This window comes from Pogoniulus pusillus, chromosome 41 (genome assembly GCF_015220805.1).
Source record: "Pogoniulus pusillus isolate bPogPus1 chromosome 41, bPogPus1.pri, whole genome shotgun sequence".
In the NCBI taxonomy this organism is placed as follows: domain Eukaryota; kingdom Metazoa; phylum Chordata; class Aves; order Piciformes; family Lybiidae; genus Pogoniulus; species Pogoniulus pusillus.
This window is the reverse complement of record NC_087304.1, coordinates 6,228,141-6,246,174: the sequence shown is the minus strand read 5'-3', so window position 1 is coordinate 6,246,174 and position 18,034 is coordinate 6,228,141. Positions and strand designations below refer to the sequence as shown.

Here is an 18,034-nt window from a genome sequence, read left to right as displayed (position 1 = left end):
CTGTGTGCTGCTGTCCCCTGCAGATCAAGTACGGGGACACTGCTACCTCAGAGGGAGTTCTCTTTGCCACCTACTCGGCGCTGATCGGCGAGAGCCAGGCGGGAGGGCAGCACAGGACACGCTTGAAGCAGATCCTGGACTGGTGCAGGGAGAACTTCGAAGGAGTTGTATCCTTGGGGAAAGGTCTCCCTGCAGAGCCCATGGCCCCCAGGCCAGGCACAGAGAGCCTGGGCCCAGCCCGGGGGCCTGGGAGCAGCTGTGCCTGGGGTGGGTGCTGAAATGTGAGCACTGCCCCCACACTGCTCTCTCCTCCTGTCCCCCCTCCTCTCCTGCCCTCCCTCCTCTCTCCCCCTCCTCTCCCTCCTGCCCTCCCTCCTCTCTCCCCCTCCTCTTTCTCCTTCCCTCCTCTCTCCCCCTCCTCTCCCTCCCTCCCTCCCTCCCTCTTTCGCTCCTCCCCCTCCCTCCTCCCTCCCTCTCCCTCCTCTCTCCGCCTCCTTCAGCATTCCCAGCCAGACCTGGGAGTGAAGGGAGAGGGAGGGGAATGCCCTGGGACTCAGCAGCACAGAGGCAGGCCCAGCAGGTGTGGGCAGCCAGCAGCTCTCTTGCTCATCGGCTGGATGCAGGCAGCTGGGTTGCACTTTCTGCCCTTTCTCCTTAGCTGCCCTTCCCCTCCAGATTGTGTTTGATGAGTGCCACAAGGCCAAGAATGCCAGCTCCACCAAGATGGGCAAAGCAGTGCTGGACCTGCAGAACAAGCTGCCTCGAGCAAGGGTGGTCTATGCCAGTGCCACAGGTGAGCCTCTGCCTGCAGCTGGGCAGCCACCACTCACCTCTGCCCTGAAGGATGCCCCTGGGCCGAGAGCACTTAGGCTGAGAGCCCAGGCAGGGAGGGGTGAGTGGTGCTGCAGTGCCAGAGGGGTGCTGAGGGTGCCAGGATCTGCCCCAGGCCTCATCACTGCCATTGCTTGGGACTTCTGGGCAGGTTGGACTCATTTGCCTCCAGCTGAGCTGGTTCCTGGGCTGTGGTTCAGCTGTGTGGGGGCAACGTTTGGAAGGGGCCTTGGACCTCCCCTGGCACAGTGGCACTTGACTGCTGCAGGAAGGGTTGGCTTAGAGGGCACTGAGATGCTGGAGGGTGTCCAGGGGAGGGCAATGGAGCTGGAGAAGGGCCTGCAACCCAAATCCTTCGAGGAGCAGCTGAGGGAGCTGAGGTTGTGCAGTCTGGAGCAGAGGAGGCTGAGGGAGGCCTCATTGCCCTCTACAGCTCCCTGAGAGGAGCCTGCAGTGAGCTGGGGTTGGGCTCTTCTCACCTGCAACGACAGGAGAGAGGGAATGGCTTCAGGTTGCACCAGGGCAGGGTTAGGTTGGAGCTGAGGAACAGTTTCTTTGCTGCCAGAGTGCTCAGGGGCTGGCAGAGGCTGCCCAGGGAGGTGGTGGAGTGCCCATGCCTGGGGGCAGCCAAGAAAGGTGTGGCCATGGCACCTGGGGCCATAGCTGAGTGCCCATGGTGGGGCTGGGTTGCTGCTTAGCCTGCATGGTCTTGCAGGGCTTTGCCAACCAGGTGAGTTGCCTGAGTGTGTTACTGAGCTGCCCAGGGAGGTGCTGCAGTGCCCATGCCTGGTGCTGCAGTGCCCATGCCTGGTGCTGCAGTGCCCATGCCTGGAGCTGCAGTGCCCATGCCTGGTGCTGCAGTGCCCATGCCTGGAGGTGCTCTGCCGCTGCCTGGCCTTGGTGCCAAGGGAGGTGGCTCAGCAGCAGCCGGGGGGGTTGTGAGCTCTGGCTGAGAGGTTGGAGTGGATGAGCTCAAAGATCTCTTCCAGCCTCCAGAGCTCTGTGTTTGCCTTGAGTCAGAGCTCTGCCCTGGTTGTGCCCCTCAGGAGCCTCTGAGCCCAAGAACATGATCTACATGAGCCGCTTGGGCATCTGGGGCGAGGGCACTCCCTTCAGAGCCTTCGAGGAGTTCCTGCATGCCATCGAGAAGAGGTGAGTGGGGCTCAGCTTCCCTCCCCCTGCCTTGCCTTGCCTTCGGGGGCAGCCTTTGTCTGGGCAGTGATGTGGGCAGAGAAAGGCTGTGGAGCTCTGGCGGGCAGCAAGTTCTGCGTGGGGCAGCAGTGGGCCCCTGTGGCCAAGAGGGACCATGGCAGCCTGGGGGGCACGAAGGGAAGTGTGGCCAGCAGGGCTGGGCAGGTTCTTCTCCCCCTCTGCTCTACCCTGCTGAGAGCACAGCTGGAGGATTGAGTCCAGTTCAAGGGAGGCAGGGATCTGCTGGAGGGAGTCCACTGGGAGCTATGAGGATGATGATGAGCACCTCCCCTGTGAAGAGAGACTGAGAGCCCTGGGGGTGGTCAGTGTGGAGAGGAGAAGGCTGAGAGGGCTCTGAGCAGTGCCTGTGAATATCTGGGGGGTGGGGGGCAGGTGGATGGGGCCAAGCTCCTCTTGGTGCTGTGCAGGAAGGAGCCAAGGAGCAGTGGACACAAACTGGAACAGAGAAGGCTTCACCTCCACGGGGGGAGAAACTTCTCTGGTGTGAGGGTGCTGGAGGCCTGGAGCAGGGAGGTTGTGGAGTCTCCTCTGCTGGAGCCTTCCAAGCCTCTGTTCCTGTGTGCCCTGCCCTGGGTGATGCTGCTCTGGCAGGGGGGGTTGGGCTGGATGATCCCTGGAGGTCCCTCCCAGCCTCTGCCACTCTGTGCCCCTGTCAAGTGCTGCCTGAGGGCAGGTGGTGGCTGTGCAGAGCTGCTGCCCTGTGGCAGAGGAGAGGCTTTCACTGCTGTCTGCTCTGCCAGGGGAGTTGGTGCCATGGAGATCGTGGCCATGGACATGAAGGTCAGTGGGATGTACATTGCCAGGCAGCTCAGCTTCACTGGAGTCACCTTCAGGATCGAGGAGATCCCTCTGGATCAGCACTACAAGGCTGTCTATGACAAGGCAGCCAAGCTGGTGAGCTGCACCTGCTGCAGTGGGGAGGGGGAGGTTGGCTCAGGCTTTGGGCACAGCCTCTGCCTGTGGGGGAGGGTTTGAGGAGCCTCAACGTGGCCATGAGCATGAAGTGAGTTTGGTCATGGGACAGACAAAGGGGAGCAGAGGCTCAGCTTGTGGATAAACATCAAACCATCACCTGGTGCTTGCTGGAGCTCCTTCCTGGCAAGCAGAGGAGAGTGCTCAGCTTCATCAGCCACTGGATTGTTTGGTGTGGAGAGGAGGCTGAGAGGAGACCTCACTGCTCCCTAACCTCCCTGAGAGGAGGCTGCAGGGAGGCTGGGCTTGGGCTCTGCTCTCTAGCATCAGGGGATAGAAGGAGAGGAAATGGCCTGAGGTTGTGCCAGGGGAGGGTTGGGTTGGAGCTGAGGAGCAGTTTCTTTGCTGCCAGAGTGGTCAGGGATGGGCAGAGGCTGCCCAGAGAGGTGGTGGAGTGCCCATGCCTGGAGGTGTTTCAAGGGAGGCTGCAGGAGGCACTTGGTGCCAGGGGTAGGTAGTTAGGAGCTGTTAGCTGCTGGGTTGGACTGGATGATCCCAGAGGCCTTTTCCAACCTGCTTCATTGTGCCTCTGCCTCAGCTGTGGAGGAAGGCTCTAGTTTGGGCTGGATGCTGTCAGAGTGACTCCTGACCCAGTCAGTTTGCAGATGACACCAAGCTAGGAGCAGGACTTGATCTGTTGGAAGGTAGCAGAGCCCTGCAGAGGGACCTGGCCAGGCTGCGTGGGTGGGCAGAGGCCAAGGGGATGAGACTGAACAAGGCCAAGGGCAGGTTCTGCACTTTGGCCACAACAACCCCAAGCAGCTCCAGGCTGGGGCCAGAGTGGCTGAGAGCAGCCAGGAGGAAAGGGCCCTGGGAGTACTGATAGAGAGTAGCTGCAGAGGAGGCAGCAGTGCCCAGGTGGGCAGCAGAGCCAATGGCATCCTGGGCTGGCTGAGGAGCAGTGTGGGCAGCAGGAGCAGGGAGGTTCTTGTGCCCCTGTGCTCAGCACTGCTCAGGCCACCCCTGGAGTGCTGTGTCCAGTTCTGGGCTCCTGAATTGCAGAGAGCTGTTGAGGTGCTGGAAGGTGCCCAGAGCAGGGCAGCAAGGCTGGGGAGGGGCCTGGAGCAGAGCCCTGTGAGGAGAGGCTGAGGGAGCTGGGGGTGTGCAGCCTGCAGCAGAGGAGGCTCAGGGCAGAGCTCATTGCTGCCTGCAGCTGCCTGCAGGGAGGCTGTAGCCAGGTGGGGGTGGGCTCTGCTGCCAGGCAGCCAGGGACAGAAGAAGGGGACACAGCCTCAAGCTGTGCCAGGGGAGATCTAGGCTGGATGTGAGGAGGAAGCTGTTGTCAGAGAGAGTGATTGGCACTGGAATGGGCTGCCCAGGGAGGTGGTGCAGTGCCCATGGCTGGAGGTGTTGCAGCCAAGCCTGGCTGGGCACTGAGTGCCGTGCTCTGGGTGATTGGCCAGGGCTGGGTGCTAGGTTGGACTGGCTGAGCTTGGAGCTCTCTTCTAGCCTGCCTGATTCCATGACTCTGATTGTCTGTGCCCCTGTGCCCGCAGTGGGCAGAGGCCCTGGCAGTGTTCCAGCAGGCAGCAGACTGGCTGGGGCTGGAGTCGCGCAAGTCGCTGTGGGGGCAGTTCTGGGCTGCTCACCAACGCTTCTTCAAGTACCTCTGCATCGCCGCCAAGGTGCGCAGGCTGGTGGAGCTGGCCCAGGAGGAGCTGCAGAAGGACAAGGTGAGCTGGCAGGGCCAGGGGGGCAGGGGGGCAGCAGCCACCAGGCTCACCTTGCCAGGCAGCGGGGGGCTGGAAGCCTTCGACCGAGCTGTGAGGCTGAGAGGGAGTTGAGGTGTCCAGGAGCAGCTTGGGTCAGACCTTCAAGTCTCATCCCTGGAGGTGTCCAGGAGCAGCTTGGGTCAGACCTCTGAGTCTCATCCCTGGAGGTGTCCAGGAGCAGCTTGGGTCAGACCTTTGAGTCTCATCCCTGGAGGTGTTCAGGAGCAGCTTGGGTCAGACCTTTGAGTCTCATCCCTGGAGGTGTCCAGGAGCAGCTTGGGTCAGACCTTTGAGTCTCATTCCTGGAGGTGTACAGGAGCAGCTTGGAAGAGAGCTTTGAGGGTGGGCAGAGACTGGCACAGGTTTGCCCAGGGGGGTTGTGGAGCACAGGAGGTGCACAACCTCCCTGGAGGTGTTCAGGAGCAGCTTGGGTGAGAGCTTTGAGGCTGGGGAGAGCCTGGCAGAGGTTTGCTCAGGGAGGTGTTGAGGACCAGCTTGAATGAGACCTTTGAGTGACCTCTTCTGGTAGGGGAGGTTGGAACTGGCTGATTTTTGAAGGTCTCTTTCTCTTCTGCCTCTGAGGTGCTTCTCCCTCTCCTGTCTCCCTCCAGTGCATCGTCATCGGCCTGCAGTCCACAGGGGAGGCTCGCACCAGAGAAGTCCTGGATGAGAATGATGGACACCTAAACTGCTTTGTGTCTGCTGCAGAGTGAGTCCAACCTCCCTGCTTGGCTTCTGGGGGGCTGCAAGGGTGCCAGGGAAAATGCCCTGCCCCCAGAGCTGGGGCACTCATCCCCTGCAGCAGTTTAGCCAGGCTGGAATTGGATGAGGGTATTTGGCTGGGGTCTTGAGTGGGGGTTGGGACCTTTTCTTCTGGGAGGCTTTTATCAGCTAGGTCCTGGAGTTTGGAGTCTTCTCTGGCCCAAACTTAGCTGAACAACCTGATCTGAGTCGTGGGAAAGAATTGGCAGGTGTAGGAGAGCCAGAAAGGGAACAGGCTGGGGAGAAGAGCTGGGAAAGGTCTGGGGAGAAGGAAGCAGGAGTTCAGCTTCCCCCTGCCCAGATTCCTTCCTGGAAAGGGAAGTGGCTGAGAGCAGGCAGGCAGAGAGGGCCCTGGGGGTGCTGGGAGGGAGCAGCTGCAGAGGAGGCAGCAGTGCCCAGGTGGGCAGCAGAGCCAATGGCATCCTGGGCTGGCTCAGGAGCAGTGTGGGCAGCAGGAGCAGGGAGGTTCTTGTGCCCCTGTGCTCAGCACTGCTCAGGACACCCCTGCAGTGCTGTGTCCAGTTCTGGGCTCCTGAATTGCAGAGAGATGTTGAGGTGCTGGAAGGTGTTGAGAGCAGGGCAGCAAGGCTGGGGAGGGGCCTGGAGCAGAGCCCTGTGAGGAGAGGCTGAGGGAGCTGGGGGTGTGCAGCCTGGCACAGAGCAGGCTCAGGGCAGAGCTCATTGCTGCCTGCAGCTGCCTGCAGGGAGGCTGGAGCCAGGTGGGGTTGGGCTCTGCTGCCAGGCAGCCAGGGCCAGACCAAGGGGATACACCCTCAGGTGTTCAAGGCCAGGCTGGATGAGAACCTTGAGCACCCTGTGCTGGTGGGAGCTGCCCCTGCCCCATGCCAGGCAGGTTGGCACTGGTTGATCTTTCAGGTCCATTCCAACCCATTCTGGGCTTCCTCGGCTCGGGGTTCCCTGGGGGCAGAGGCTCAGGACTTGCTCCTCCCATTTCTGTGGCTTTCAGAGCCCCAGGCAGGCGCAGAAGTGGGAACAGAACCTTGGGCCCCTGCTGGAGTTGGGTTTCCTCTGCTCTGCAGGTGGCAGAGCTGCTCCTCTGTTCTTCAGTGCCAGCCCTGAGAGGGGCCAGGGCCAACCTGTGTCCACTCCAGGCCAACCTTTCCTCCTGCACTGCTGGGGGCACTCTGCTGCCTCCAGCCCATTCCACTGACAAACCCCAGTCTGGTGGCAGTCTGCAGGGCAGATCCCACACTGCTGGGATCCATTTGCTCTCTTCCTGGCACAGACTTCAGAGAGGAGCTGAGGCAAGAGGCCTCCATGGTCTCTTTGAGCTTTGCTTGGCTGCGCTCAGCAGCTCACAGCCTCCCTGCTGTGTCCCCAGCTCTAGGGGCAGGAGCTGCCAGTCCTGCAGTGCTGCCCAGAGCACTCAATGCCTCCTGGCATCTGCTGAGCCTCCAGATGTGGCCTCCTGGTTCTGCAGCAGCCCAGGGGATCTCTGGGGGGCAGTGTGCTGGGAAGCTGCAGGGGTTGAGAAGGTGCCGAGAACCAGGGTTAAAAATAAAGGAGCTGCTGGGGCAGTGGATGCCAGCCCAGGCCTTGGCTCCCAGGGGGCACAGGGAGGGCAGTGTTGGGAAGAGGAGGGAGGAGGATGCAGACCTGGCAGTAGCTGTGTTGGGAGCCCAGAGGGAAGGACCTATCCTGGTGCTGTGCAGCTGAACCACTTGGCAGGGCTGCGCCTGTCCCCTCCAGCCCCTCACACCAAGGCTCTCAGAGCTCCCTCCCTGCACCCCCAGCCCCTCTTTCTCTCACTCAGCCCCTGGCATGTCCATGGCCCTCAGCTGTTGCTGTCAGCAGTTTGTTTTCCACCCAGAGCTCCTTCAGCCTCCTCACTGCTGGGGGGGTTCATCCCCACCCAGTGCAGTCAGCGCTCGGAGCACTGCTCCCTGCACAGGCACCTTTGCTTTCCACCTCCTCTCAGGTGGGTTTTTGTCTGCCCATTGCCCTGAACCCCTCCACACTGTGCCAGTCTGCTGCTTCATGGCCACACAGGGCCCTGTCCTCTTCATCAGAAGACTTAGTGGAGCCCTTGTTGGACAGCCTGAGGGTGAGCTCTGCTGTGAGGGCCTGGAGAGGGGCTGGGAGCAGTGGGAATTACTGCTGGGTGGTGAGGCAGAAGCTTCCCAGCAGAGTGATGATCTATGAGGTCTCTTCCAACCTGGTTGATACTGTGAGTGTTTGCTGTGTGCAGCTCTGGAAAGCCCTCTGGGATGCCAAGTGGTGGCAAAGAGCCCAGGCTCTTGCCCTGCTTCTGTGGCAGAGTCTCCTCCACCTAGGGCAGAGAGTTGGGGCTGCACAGCCTGGGTGAGCCTGAGCTCCCTTCCAACCTAACCTCTGATGTTTTGGGGTGGTCACCTCCCCAGGCTAATTCTGAGCCAGGTGAAGAGAGGGAAGAAGGTCTTGAAGGTTGCTGAGTCACAGATCTATGGCTGAAAGGACATCAGGTTGTTGGAGTGGGGTCAGAGGAGGCCACAGAGGTGATCAGAGAGGGCTGAAGAAGCTCTGCTGTGGAGGACAGGCTGAAGAGTTGAGGTTGGTTCAGCCTGGAGAGGAGAAGGCTGCAGGGAGAGCTCAGAGCAGCCTTGCAGTGCTTGAAAGGGGCTGCAGGAGAGCTGGGCAGGGACTTGTGCCAAGGGCTGGCAGTGCCAGGCTGAAGGGAATGGCTTTGAGCTGGGAGAGGGAGAGTGGAGAGGAGGAAGAGATTGTTGAGAGGGAGGGTGGGGAGAGGCTGGCACAGGTTGAGGATAGTGAGACACTGGCACAGGTTTGCCCAGGGAGGTTGTGGATCAAAGCTCCCATTCTGTGCTTCTGTGCTCCACAACCTCCCTGGAGGTGTTCAGCCCCAGGCTGGATGAGGCCTTGGGCACCCTGTGCTGCTGGGAGCTGTCCCTGCCCATGCCAGGGAGCTTGGCACTGTCTGATCTTTCAGCTCCCTTCCAACCCAACCCATTCCATTCCTCACCTTTTAGACCTTTCCCTCCCCTCCCCAAGCCCAGCTCCTCCCTGAGGACCTACTGGTGCCAGCTGTGCCCTTTGGTGGAGCACACTGGGGCTGAGCAGCTGCTGCTGTGGGGGTACCAGTGGGGCTGCTGGCACCCTGGGAGCTGCAGTGCAGGACCTGCCCTTCTCTCATGCCCCTGGGGTGCTGTTTCAGGTCCCTTTTGCTTCCTGATGCAGCCCTCAGGTGTTCCTGTGCCTGGCAGCCAGAGTAAATTGTGCATCTTGCTTTCAGAGGCGTCTTCCTCTCCCTCATTCAGAAGCACTTCCCTTCAGCCAAAAGAAAGAGGGACAGAGGAGCTGGCATTAAGAGAAAACGTAAGAGCACCCTGCCCAGCCTCTGCCTCCTGCCTGCTGCCTGCCCCAGCCACTCAGCTTCTGCTTTGCCTTCCTCCCTCCTCCCTGCTCCCTGCCTCTGGCTGCTCTGCCCTGGTTGCACCTCGCATCCCTTCAGGTCCTTTGCCTTTTCCTCCCCTCCAAGCCACTTCCCCATCACTCTGAGGTCCCTGCCTCCACCGTGTGCCCAGGAGCTGTGCCCCTTGCCCACTGAGCTGCTTCCTGAGCTAGGCTGGAGGGGAGCAGGTTGCTCAGGAGGGTTTCTGCAGTGCCCTTTAGCTGTGCCCCTTGCCCACTGAGCTGCTTCCTGAGCTAGGCTGGAGGGGAGCAGGTTGCTCAGGAGGGTTTCTGCAGTGCCCTTTAGCTGTGCCCCTTGCCCACTGAGCTGCTTCCTGGGCTAGGCTGGGCTGGAGCAGGTTGCTCAGGAGGTCCTGAAGCCTCTTGCTACAAGGAAGGTTTCTGTAGTGCCCTTTGGCTGTGCCCTTTGCCCCCTCAGCTGCTTCCTGGGCTAGGCTGGAGGGGAGCAGATTGCCCAGGAGGGTTTCTGCAGTGCCCAGGAGCTGTGCCCCTTGTCCCCTGAGCTAGGCTGGGGTGGAGCAGGTTGCTCAGGAGGTCCTGAAGCCTCTTGCTGCAAGGAAGGTTTCTGCAGTGCCCTTTAGGCAGGGCATGGCAGTGTCCTGGGGGGAGATAATCCCTCCCCTGCCAAGGTGTTGGCTGTGGCTGCAGGTAAGAAGAGTTTGGGCATTTCTTCTCCCGCGGGGAGGGGGAAGGGAGGGCAGCAGCACTGGCAGCTGGGGGAGATGGTCCTGGCTGCTGCTGCAGGTTGCTTTGTGCACCTCTGACGAGGCAGGGGCAGGTCTTGCTCTGCTTGGAAGCGAAGAGCATCCCAGAGCACTGCCAGCTGCCTGTGTCCTGCCTGTTCCCAGCCCTGCAGGCTCCTTCCCTGAGCCCTCAGCTCTGCCTGGAGCCTGCTCCGTGGCTGTCCCAATGTGTGCAGCCAGCTCCAGCCCTGAGCCAGTGGCCTCGACCTTCCTCTCTCTCTCTTCCTCTCTCTGCCTCCCTCCTTGGCTGCCCCTAGCCCTGGCTCTGCCTTTCCGAGGTCTGCCTCTCATTCGGGGCAGTCTCAGCTAGTTTGGGATTCCTCCTCCTCCTCCTCCTCCTCTCTCTGAGCTGCCCTCTGCTGCCGCGCACCAGGCGAGCTGGGGCCGTCCCTGACGCTGCTGTGCCCGCAGGGAGGCAGAGAGGTCGCTGCCCCAGGGCGCTGAAGGCTCTCTGCGAGCCCGTGGGGGTCATCAAGATCAGCGACGACAGCAGCACCGACTCCGACCTGGGGCTGGACAGCGACTTCAACTCCTCCCCCGAGTCCCTCTTCGAGACCGACGAAGTCATCCTGGTGGAGCACAGCTGCAATGGCTTCGTGCCCGAGGACAGGGGTGAGGGGAGCCTGGCAGCAGCCCTGCCGCGGGCACCTGCCAGCCACGGGCACCCAGGGGACAGCAAACCGACCCCAGGGGACAGGCAGACACCCCCCAGGACACAGCCACCCCCCCCAGTGCTCTGCAGCCACAACCTCAGGTCAGAGCTGCCCCTTCTGGGGGGGCTGCAGTGAGCTGCTCTGAGGGGACCCTTTCGGTGCCTCCTTGGCACAGGGCAGCTCCTCCTGTGCCTGGGCAGCTTTGCAGCCTCACCTGGGCTGGGGCCTGGGCTGGGGCCTGGGCTGGCCACGCTGGGACCCAGAGGTTGGCTCTTGAAGGTTCCAGAAACTTCTCTGTTCAGTGAGCAGCAATCATTGGCCCTGAGCTCTCCTCCTTGCAGAGCATAAAACCCTGGCACAGCCTCGCTGTGGCCCTGGGCAGCCTGAGCCAGGTGGTCCCTGCCCAGGGGGGCTTGGCCAAGGTGACCTTGGAAGGGTCCCTTCCAGCCCAGGCAGACTTCTGAGGCCCTTTGGAAGGGACCTTGAAGCTCATTGAGACCAGTCCTGATCCCAGCACTGCCAGGGACCACCTCAGCACCATGGCCCTCAGCACCATGGCTTTGATGCCCCTCTAAGGATGGGGACTCCACTGCTGCCAGGGCACCACCTCAGCACCACAGCTCTGATGCCCCTCCAAGGATGGGGACTCCACCACTGCCCTGAGCAGCTTGGGCCAAGCTTTGCCAATCCTCTGGGGGCAGAAATTGTTCCTCATGTCCAACCTAAACCTCCCCTGCTGCGACCTGAGGCTGTTCCCTCTTGCCCCAGAGGGGCCTGGGGAGGCACAGTGAGACTTCACCACACACCTGGCAGAGCTGCAGGTTCAAGGTGGCTCTGCCCAACAAGTGGTGCCCCCTGAAGCCCTTTGGAACTTCTTGGGGGTCTTTTTTCCCCCCCAGTTTCAGTCCCCAGCTGGCTCTGACCTGTTGGGTTTGATGTTGCAGGTAACTTCCAGATGCTGCCCTGCCAGAGAGAGCTGCAGGGCCTGAGGGAGCTGGAGCAGGTGGAGAAGATGAAGCAGGAGCTGCTGGCAAAAGTCAGAGCCCTGGGCAAAGAGCTACCTCTCAACACCTTGGATGAACTCATCAACCACTTTGGGGGCCCAGAGCATGTGGCTGAGGTACTGCTGGGAGTCAGCAGCGTGGTTGGGTGGCACTGGGTGGCAGGAGGAGGTCACCAAAGGGACTCCTGCTGGAAGAGAGATTTCTTCCTGCAGTCTGCAAAGGCTGTTGAGAAGTGTGGGCAGGAGGGAGGTGCTTCTGCCCCTCTGCTCTCCTGAGAGGCCACCTGCAGCACTGCAGCCTCCTCTAGTGCCCCCCACAGCAGCAGCTCCAGAGGAGGCCATGAAGGTGCTGAGAGGGCTGGAGAGAGCCTCCCTTGTGGGGCCAGGCTGGGAGAGAGCTGGAGCTGTGCAGCCTGGAGAGGGGAAGGCTGCAGGGAGTGCTCAGAGCAGCTTTGCAGTGCCTGAAAGGGGCTGCAGGAGAGCTGGGCAGGGACTTTGGGCAAGGGCTGGCAGTGCCAGGAGGAGAGGAATGGCTCTGAGCTGGGAGAGGGGAGAGGATGGAGTTGTTGAGGGGGAGGGTGTGGAGAGGCTGGCAGAGGTTTGCCCAGGGAGGTTGTGGAGCACAGAAGCACAGAATGGGATCTTTGATCCCATTCTGTGCTTCTGTGCTCCACAACCTCCCTGGAGGTGTTCAGCACCAGGCTGGATGAGTCCCTGAGCATCCTGTGCTGCTCCCAGGAGCCTCTGCCCACAGCAGAGGTTGATCTTTGAGGTCCTTTCCACCTCAAGCCATTCTCTGAGCCTAGGAATTGCCTTTCAGGAGCTTTGAGGAGGTCTCTGCCCTCTCCCAGCCCCTCTCTCTCTCTCTCTCTGTCTGTCCCTGCAGATGACAGGCAGGAAGGGTCGAGTGGTCAGCAGGGCTGATGGCTCCGTGGTGTTCGAGTCCCGTGCTGAGCAGGGCCTCTCCATAGACCATGTGAACCTGAAGGAGAAGGAGAGGTTCATGAAGGGGGAAAAGGTGAGCCAGGGGCATGCTGAGTCCATCCCTGTGGGTGCCTCATCCCTGGAAGTGCTTGGGAGCAGGCTGGGGGAGGCTCTGAGCAGCTTTGGGCTGGTGGGGAAGGTGAGTGATGCTCACTGCCGTTCTGTGGGGCCCAGGATGTGCCCAAGGTGCTGGGGTTGGGCTCTGCTGCCAGGCAGCCAGGGCCAGAAGAAGGGGACCCAGGCTCAAGCTGTGCCACGGCAGGGTCAGGCTGGAGGTGAGGAGGAAGTTGTTGGCAGAGAGAGTGATTGGCACTGGAATGGGCTGCCCAGGGAGGTGGTGCAGTGCCCATGGCTGGAGGTGTTGCAGCCAAGCCTGTCTGGGCACTGAGTGCCATGGGCTGGTGCCTGGGCAGGGCTGGGTTGGGCTGTTGGAGCTTGGAGCTCTCTGCCAGCCTGCCTGACTCCTTGGCTCTATGGCTGGCACAGCTTGTGCTGAGCCATGGTTGGCACTAGATGATCTTGGAGATCCCTTCCAACCTCAACCATTCTGCCTCTCTGCTTGAGTCCCCATCCCTGGAGACACCCAAGAGCAGACTCGGTGTGGCCCTGGAGCTGTCCCTGCTGCCTGCAGGGGCTTGGCCAAGCTGCCTCTGGAGGGTCCCTCCCAGCCTGGGGGTGTCCTGAGTCCCTGCGGCTGGCTGCGGTGTGCGGGGCTCTGCTGCCCCCTCTCAGCCGCTGCTGTCTCCCTCAGCTCGTAGCCATCATCTCGGAGGCCTCCAGCTCGGGGATCTCCCTGCAGGCCGACAGGAGGGTGAGGAACCAGCGGCGCAGAGTGCACATGACGCTGGAGCTGCCCTGGAGCGCCGACAGAGCCATACAGCAGTTCGGTGAGCAGCTCCCTGGCACCTGCCCCTGGCCCTCAGCCTGCCTCAGACCTGCTGTGACACTCAGCCAGCCCTGGGGGGGACAGCTCTGAGCTGGGCATGGTGCCCCCCACCCCCAGCTGTGTCCTGCCAGGGAGGGAAATGCAGGCACAGAGCACCTGGGGCTGATTTCTCCTCTGCTGCCTTCAGGAGGGGTTTGTGGTGTGGGCAGGAGGAACTCCCCCATCTGAGAGAGCCTTGGGGCTGGAGTGTGCTGGGGAGGCTTGGGGCAGGCCCTGCTGGGTGGGCAGGGACAGTTCCTTGGGGGGCACAGAAGAGCTGAAGCACATCCCAGCTGAACCCCCCCTCAGCCTCAGGGGTCAGGGCTGTAGAATCAGCTCTGCCAAGGCCTCAGCAGCACCAAGGCTGATGAATGTGACCAGAGAGAGATCTCCTTGGCAAACCAGCCCTGGCAGGGGAAGCTCTTCTGGCTCTCACCTGCTGCTCAGCTTCCCTTCCCCTGCCAACCTGGCTGAGCCAACCTCTCCTTGCAGCTGTGGAGCTGTTGGAGGGTAGCAGAGCCCTGCAGAGGGACCTGGCCAGGCTGCATGGGTGGGCAGAGGCCAAGGGGATGAGACTGAACAAGGCCAAGGGCAGGTTCTGCACTTTGGCCACAACAACCCCAAGCAGCTCCAGGCTGGGGCCAGAGTGGCTGAGAGCAGCCAGGCAGAGAGGGCCCTGGGGGTGCTTGGGGAGAGGAGCTGCAGAGGAGGCAGCAGTGCCCAGGTGGGCAGCAGAGCCAATGGCATCCTGGGCTGGCTCAGGAGCAGTGTGGGCAGCAGGAGCAGGGAGGTTCTTGTGCCCCTGTGCTCAGCACTGCTCAGGCCACCCCTGGAGTGCTGTGTCCAGCTCTGAGCTCCTCCATTGCAGAGAGATGTTGAGGTGCTGGAAGGTGTTTGGAGAAGGGCAGCAAGGCTGGGGAGGGGCCTGGAGCACAGCCCTGTGAGGAGAGGCTGAGGGAGCTGGGGGGGTGCAGCCTGCAGCAGAGGAGGCTCAGGGCAGAGCTCATTGCTGCCTGCAGGGAGGCTGTAGCCAGGTGGGGACCCAGGCTCAAGCTGTGCCAGGGGAGGTCTAGGCTGGATGTTAGGAGGAAGTTGTTGTCAGAGTGATTGGCACTGGAATGGGCTGCCCAGGGAGGTGGTGCAGTGCCCATGGCTGGAGGTGCTGCAGCCAAGCCTGGCTGGGCACTGAGTGCCATGGGCTGGTGACTGAGCAGGGCTGGGTTGGGCTGTTGGAGCTTGGAGCTTGGAGCTCTCTGCCAGCCTGCCTGACTCCATGGCTCTGTGACTCTCACACCCCTGCAGGTAGAACACACAGATCCAACCAGGTTTCAGCTCCAGAATATGTCTTCCTCATCTCTGAGCTGGCAGGGGAGAGAAGGTTTGCATCCATCGTGGCAAAGCGTCTGGAGAGCCTGGTGAGTGCCTGAGGCAGAGAGAGGAATGTGGCAGGCCCAGGTCCTGCTCCCTGCACTGCTCCCTCCAGCCTGGCCAAGGGGGATGGTGCTGGAGATGGCAGCAGAGGGAGGCAAAAAGCTTTTAGCCTCCTGGGATTTGGGGAAGGAGATGAAGATGATCAGAGAGGGATGGAGAGAAGCTTCCCTGTGGGGACAGCTTGAGGCAGTTGGAGCTGTGCAGGCTGGAGAGGAGAAGGCTGCAGAGAGAGCTCAGAGCAGCCTTGCAGTGCCTGGAAGGGGCTGGGAGGCTGCAGGGAGAGCTCAGAGCAGCCTTGCAGTGCCTGGAAGGGGCTGGGAGGCTGCAGGGAGAGCTCAGAGCAGCCTTGCAGTGCCTGGAAGGGGCTGGGAGGCTGCAGAGAGAGCTCAGAGCAGCCTTGAAGTGCCTGGAAGGGGCTGGGAGGCTGCAGGGAGAGCTCAAAGCAGCCTTGAAGTGCCTGGAAGGGGCTGGGAGGCTGCAGGGAGAGCTCAAAGCAGCCTTGAAGTGCCTGAAGAGGTTCCAGGAGAGCTGGGCAGGGACTTGTGCCAAGGGCTGGCAGTGCCAGGCTGAGGGGAATGGTTTTGAGCGGGGAGAGGGAGTGGAGAGGAGGAAGAGATTGTTGAGAGGGAAGGTTGGGGAGAGGCTGGCACAGGTTTGCCCAGGGAGGTTGTGGAGCACAGAAGCATAGGATGGGATCCCTGGAGGTGTTCAGCACCAGGCTGGATGAGTCCCTGAGCACCCAGTGCTGCTCTGAGGTGCCCATGCCAGGGAGCTTGGCACTGGCTGATCTTCCAGGTCCATTCCAGATCCAAACGATTCTGTCACACTCTAAACATCAGGAGGAATTCTGGGGAGGGGGAGGGGGCAGGGAAGCAGAACCCAATCCCAGCTGCTGGAATTCTCCCCCTGCTTCCCAGCCAGCAGGGGAGTGGATGACTGCAGTCAGGAATTGCTTCCATTTGTATCCCCAGTCCCCAGATCACTTTTCTGGGGAAGGGGTGGGGAGGAGGTCTCAGCATTCCAGGGGAGCTCTGCTCGCCCCCAGGCTGCTCTCCTGCCTCGGCTCATCCTTCTCTGTTGTTTTCACCACTTCAAAGTCGTTTTATTGCCCTCCCCAGGGTGCCTTAACTCACGGCGATCGTCGAGCCACCGAGTCCCGGGACCTCAGCAAGTACAACTTCGAGAACAAGGTGATTTGGGGACGGCCCCGGGGCTGGCTCGGCCCGGCAGGGCTCGGAGCTGTGGCAGCTGCCTCCAGCGGCAGGCAGGAAGGACGTTGGTGGCATCTGCAGGCAGGATCTGCTCCAGCAAGCAGCAGCCTGCGAGCTGCAGGGCCCAGGGCTGGGTCTCCAATTGAGTTGTGCTTCCCTAGGCAGGGCTGGGCTGGGTCCTTGGGCTCTGCCCCTCAGCAGGTGCCTGAGCTCTGGTCAGTGAGGGACAGGGGAGGGTCCCTGCCGAGCAGCTTCCCCTGGGCACAGCCACCAGGGCTGTGGCTTTCAGTGTAGTGCCAGCAGCAGAGATGTGGCACACTCAGTCCCTGGGTGCCTTCTGCCTCTGCTCAGGCCACCCCTGCAGTGCTGTGCCCAGTTCTGGGCTCCTCCATTGCAGAGAGATGTTGAGGTGCTGGAAGGTGCCCAGAGCAGGGCAGCAAGGCTGGGGAGGGGCCTGGAGCAGAGCCCTGTGAGGAGAGGCTGAGGGAGCTGGGGGGGTGCAGCCTGCAGCAGAGGAGGCTCAGGGCAGAGCTGATTGCTGCCTGCAGCTGCCTGCAGGGAGGCTGTAGCCAGGTGGGGTTGGGCTCTGCTGCCAGGCAGCCAGGGCCAGAAGGAGGGGACCCAGGCTCAAGCTGTGCCAGGGCAGGCTCAGGCTGGATGCTAGGAGGAAGTTGTTGTCAGAGAGAGTGATTGGCACTGGAATGGGCTGCCCAGGGAGGTGGTGGAGTGCCCATGGCTGGAGGTGTTGAGGCCAAGCCTGGCTGGGCACTGAGTGCCATGGGCTGGTGCCTGGGCAGGGCTGGGTTGGGCTGTTGGAGCTTGGAGCTCTCTGCCAGCCTGCCTGCCCCTGTGGTTCCATGGCTCTGGTTCCATGAGTCCATGATCTGTTCCTCTCCTCCCCCCTCACAGTATGGGGCTAAAGCTCTGGACAGAGTCCTCTCCACCATCCTCAGCCACACTGAGAACAGAGTTCCTGTGCCCAAGAGCTATGCCAGGGGTGAAGCTGCCTTCTTCCAGGGTAAGGACATGCCCAGCTCTGGGCTTCCTGCTGCATGCCCTTGCCTGGGGTGGTCTCGGGTGGGGGATGCCAGGTGGGTGGTTGGAGGGAGCAGCACCTCTGGTGCTGGCAGCTCAGCAGAGGCTGGCAGTGGCCACCCAGATGCCTGTCAGTGCCAGGCGTGGGGGTGAAGGGCTCTGGGAGGGGCTCAGCTGGGAAATGGTTGGGCAGAGGCTCTGCAGGGGGCTGAGGAGAGCCTGCAGGGCCAAAGTCACCCAGGCTGTGTTCTGCCCTTGCAGAGATGAAGCAAGGCCTCATCTCCGTGGGGATCTTCTGCCATCAGAGCAAGTGTGGCATGGTCACAGTGGAGAAAGGTTTGTGCCCAGCTCACCCTGCCCACTGGAGGGGGAGGAGGGGGAGAGGGGAGGCTGAACTGGAGCCACAGAACTGTTGTGGCTGGAAGAGACCTTTCAGGTCATCGATTCCCACCGCAGCCACTAAACCCTGGCCCCAGGTGCCATGCCCACAGCCTTCTTGGGCACCTCCAGGGCCTGGTGACTCCACCACCTCCCTGGGCAGCCTGTGCCCACGGCTGGCACATCCAGCCAGCCTCCAGGGCTCTGCCATGCAGCTGGGGCAGGATGTTTGCTTCGAGGGGAGGCTCCTGCAAGCCTTAGCCTCACCCTGCAGCTCACAGTGCCTCGGGGCTGCTCTGCTGTGCCTGGGTGCCTCGGGAGGGCACCTGGGCTGGCTTGGTGGGTGGCTGTGGGCTGGCAGGAGAGCTGCTGGGCTCTGTGGGCAGCTGCACCACGGCCTCTGACCCTGCTGTGCTCTTGCAGACTGCTCCATCACCAAGTTCCTGAACCGCATCCTGGGGCTGGAGGTGGACAAACAGAATTTGCTCTTCCAGTATTTCTCTGACACCTTTGACTACCTGATTGAGAAGGACAAGAAGGAAGGCAAATATGATATGGGCATCCTAGGTATGGAGTGAGAGAGGTGGGCAGGCCTCCCTGGCTGTCCCAGCCTGAGCTTCCTCTTCCTCCCTGTGCTGCAGCCCTAGGGACACCAGCACAGGCTGCTCAGGGACTCATCCAGCCTGGGGCTGAACACCTCCAGGGAGGTTGTGGAGCACAGAAGCACAGAATGGGATCAAAGATCCCATTCTG

The 18,034-nt window shown here is 61.7% G+C and overlaps 1 protein-coding gene across 4 annotated transcripts in view; it reads left to right on the top strand.

Moving 5' to 3' along the window:
- Positions 1 to 18,034, top strand: part of SBNO2 (strawberry notch homolog 2) — a 65,689-nt gene that overhangs the window by 39,338 nt on the left and 8,317 nt on the right. For all 4 annotated transcript variants that reach the window (XM_064174762.1, XM_064174765.1, XM_064174763.1 and 1 more), the window contains 16 exons: positions 24 to 167; positions 676 to 793; positions 1,878 to 1,983; positions 2,784 to 2,937; positions 4,512 to 4,688; positions 5,339 to 5,436; positions 8,740 to 8,822; positions 10,073 to 10,273; positions 11,259 to 11,434; positions 12,204 to 12,335; positions 13,053 to 13,188; positions 14,529 to 14,641; positions 15,776 to 15,847; positions 16,778 to 16,886; positions 17,165 to 17,239; positions 17,705 to 17,848. In XM_064174762.1, coding sequence (XP_064030832.1) covers positions 24 to 167; positions 676 to 793; positions 1,878 to 1,983; positions 2,784 to 2,937; positions 4,512 to 4,688; positions 5,339 to 5,436; positions 8,740 to 8,822; positions 10,073 to 10,273; positions 11,259 to 11,434; positions 12,204 to 12,335; positions 13,053 to 13,188; positions 14,529 to 14,641; positions 15,776 to 15,847; positions 16,778 to 16,886; positions 17,165 to 17,239; positions 17,705 to 17,848 — 2,038 coding nt within the window. The remainder of the gene's footprint in view (positions 1 to 23; positions 168 to 675; positions 794 to 1,877; positions 1,984 to 2,783; positions 2,938 to 4,511; positions 4,689 to 5,338; positions 5,437 to 8,739; positions 8,823 to 10,072; positions 10,274 to 11,258; positions 11,435 to 12,203; positions 12,336 to 13,052; positions 13,189 to 14,528; positions 14,642 to 15,775; positions 15,848 to 16,777; positions 16,887 to 17,164; positions 17,240 to 17,704; positions 17,849 to 18,034) is intronic.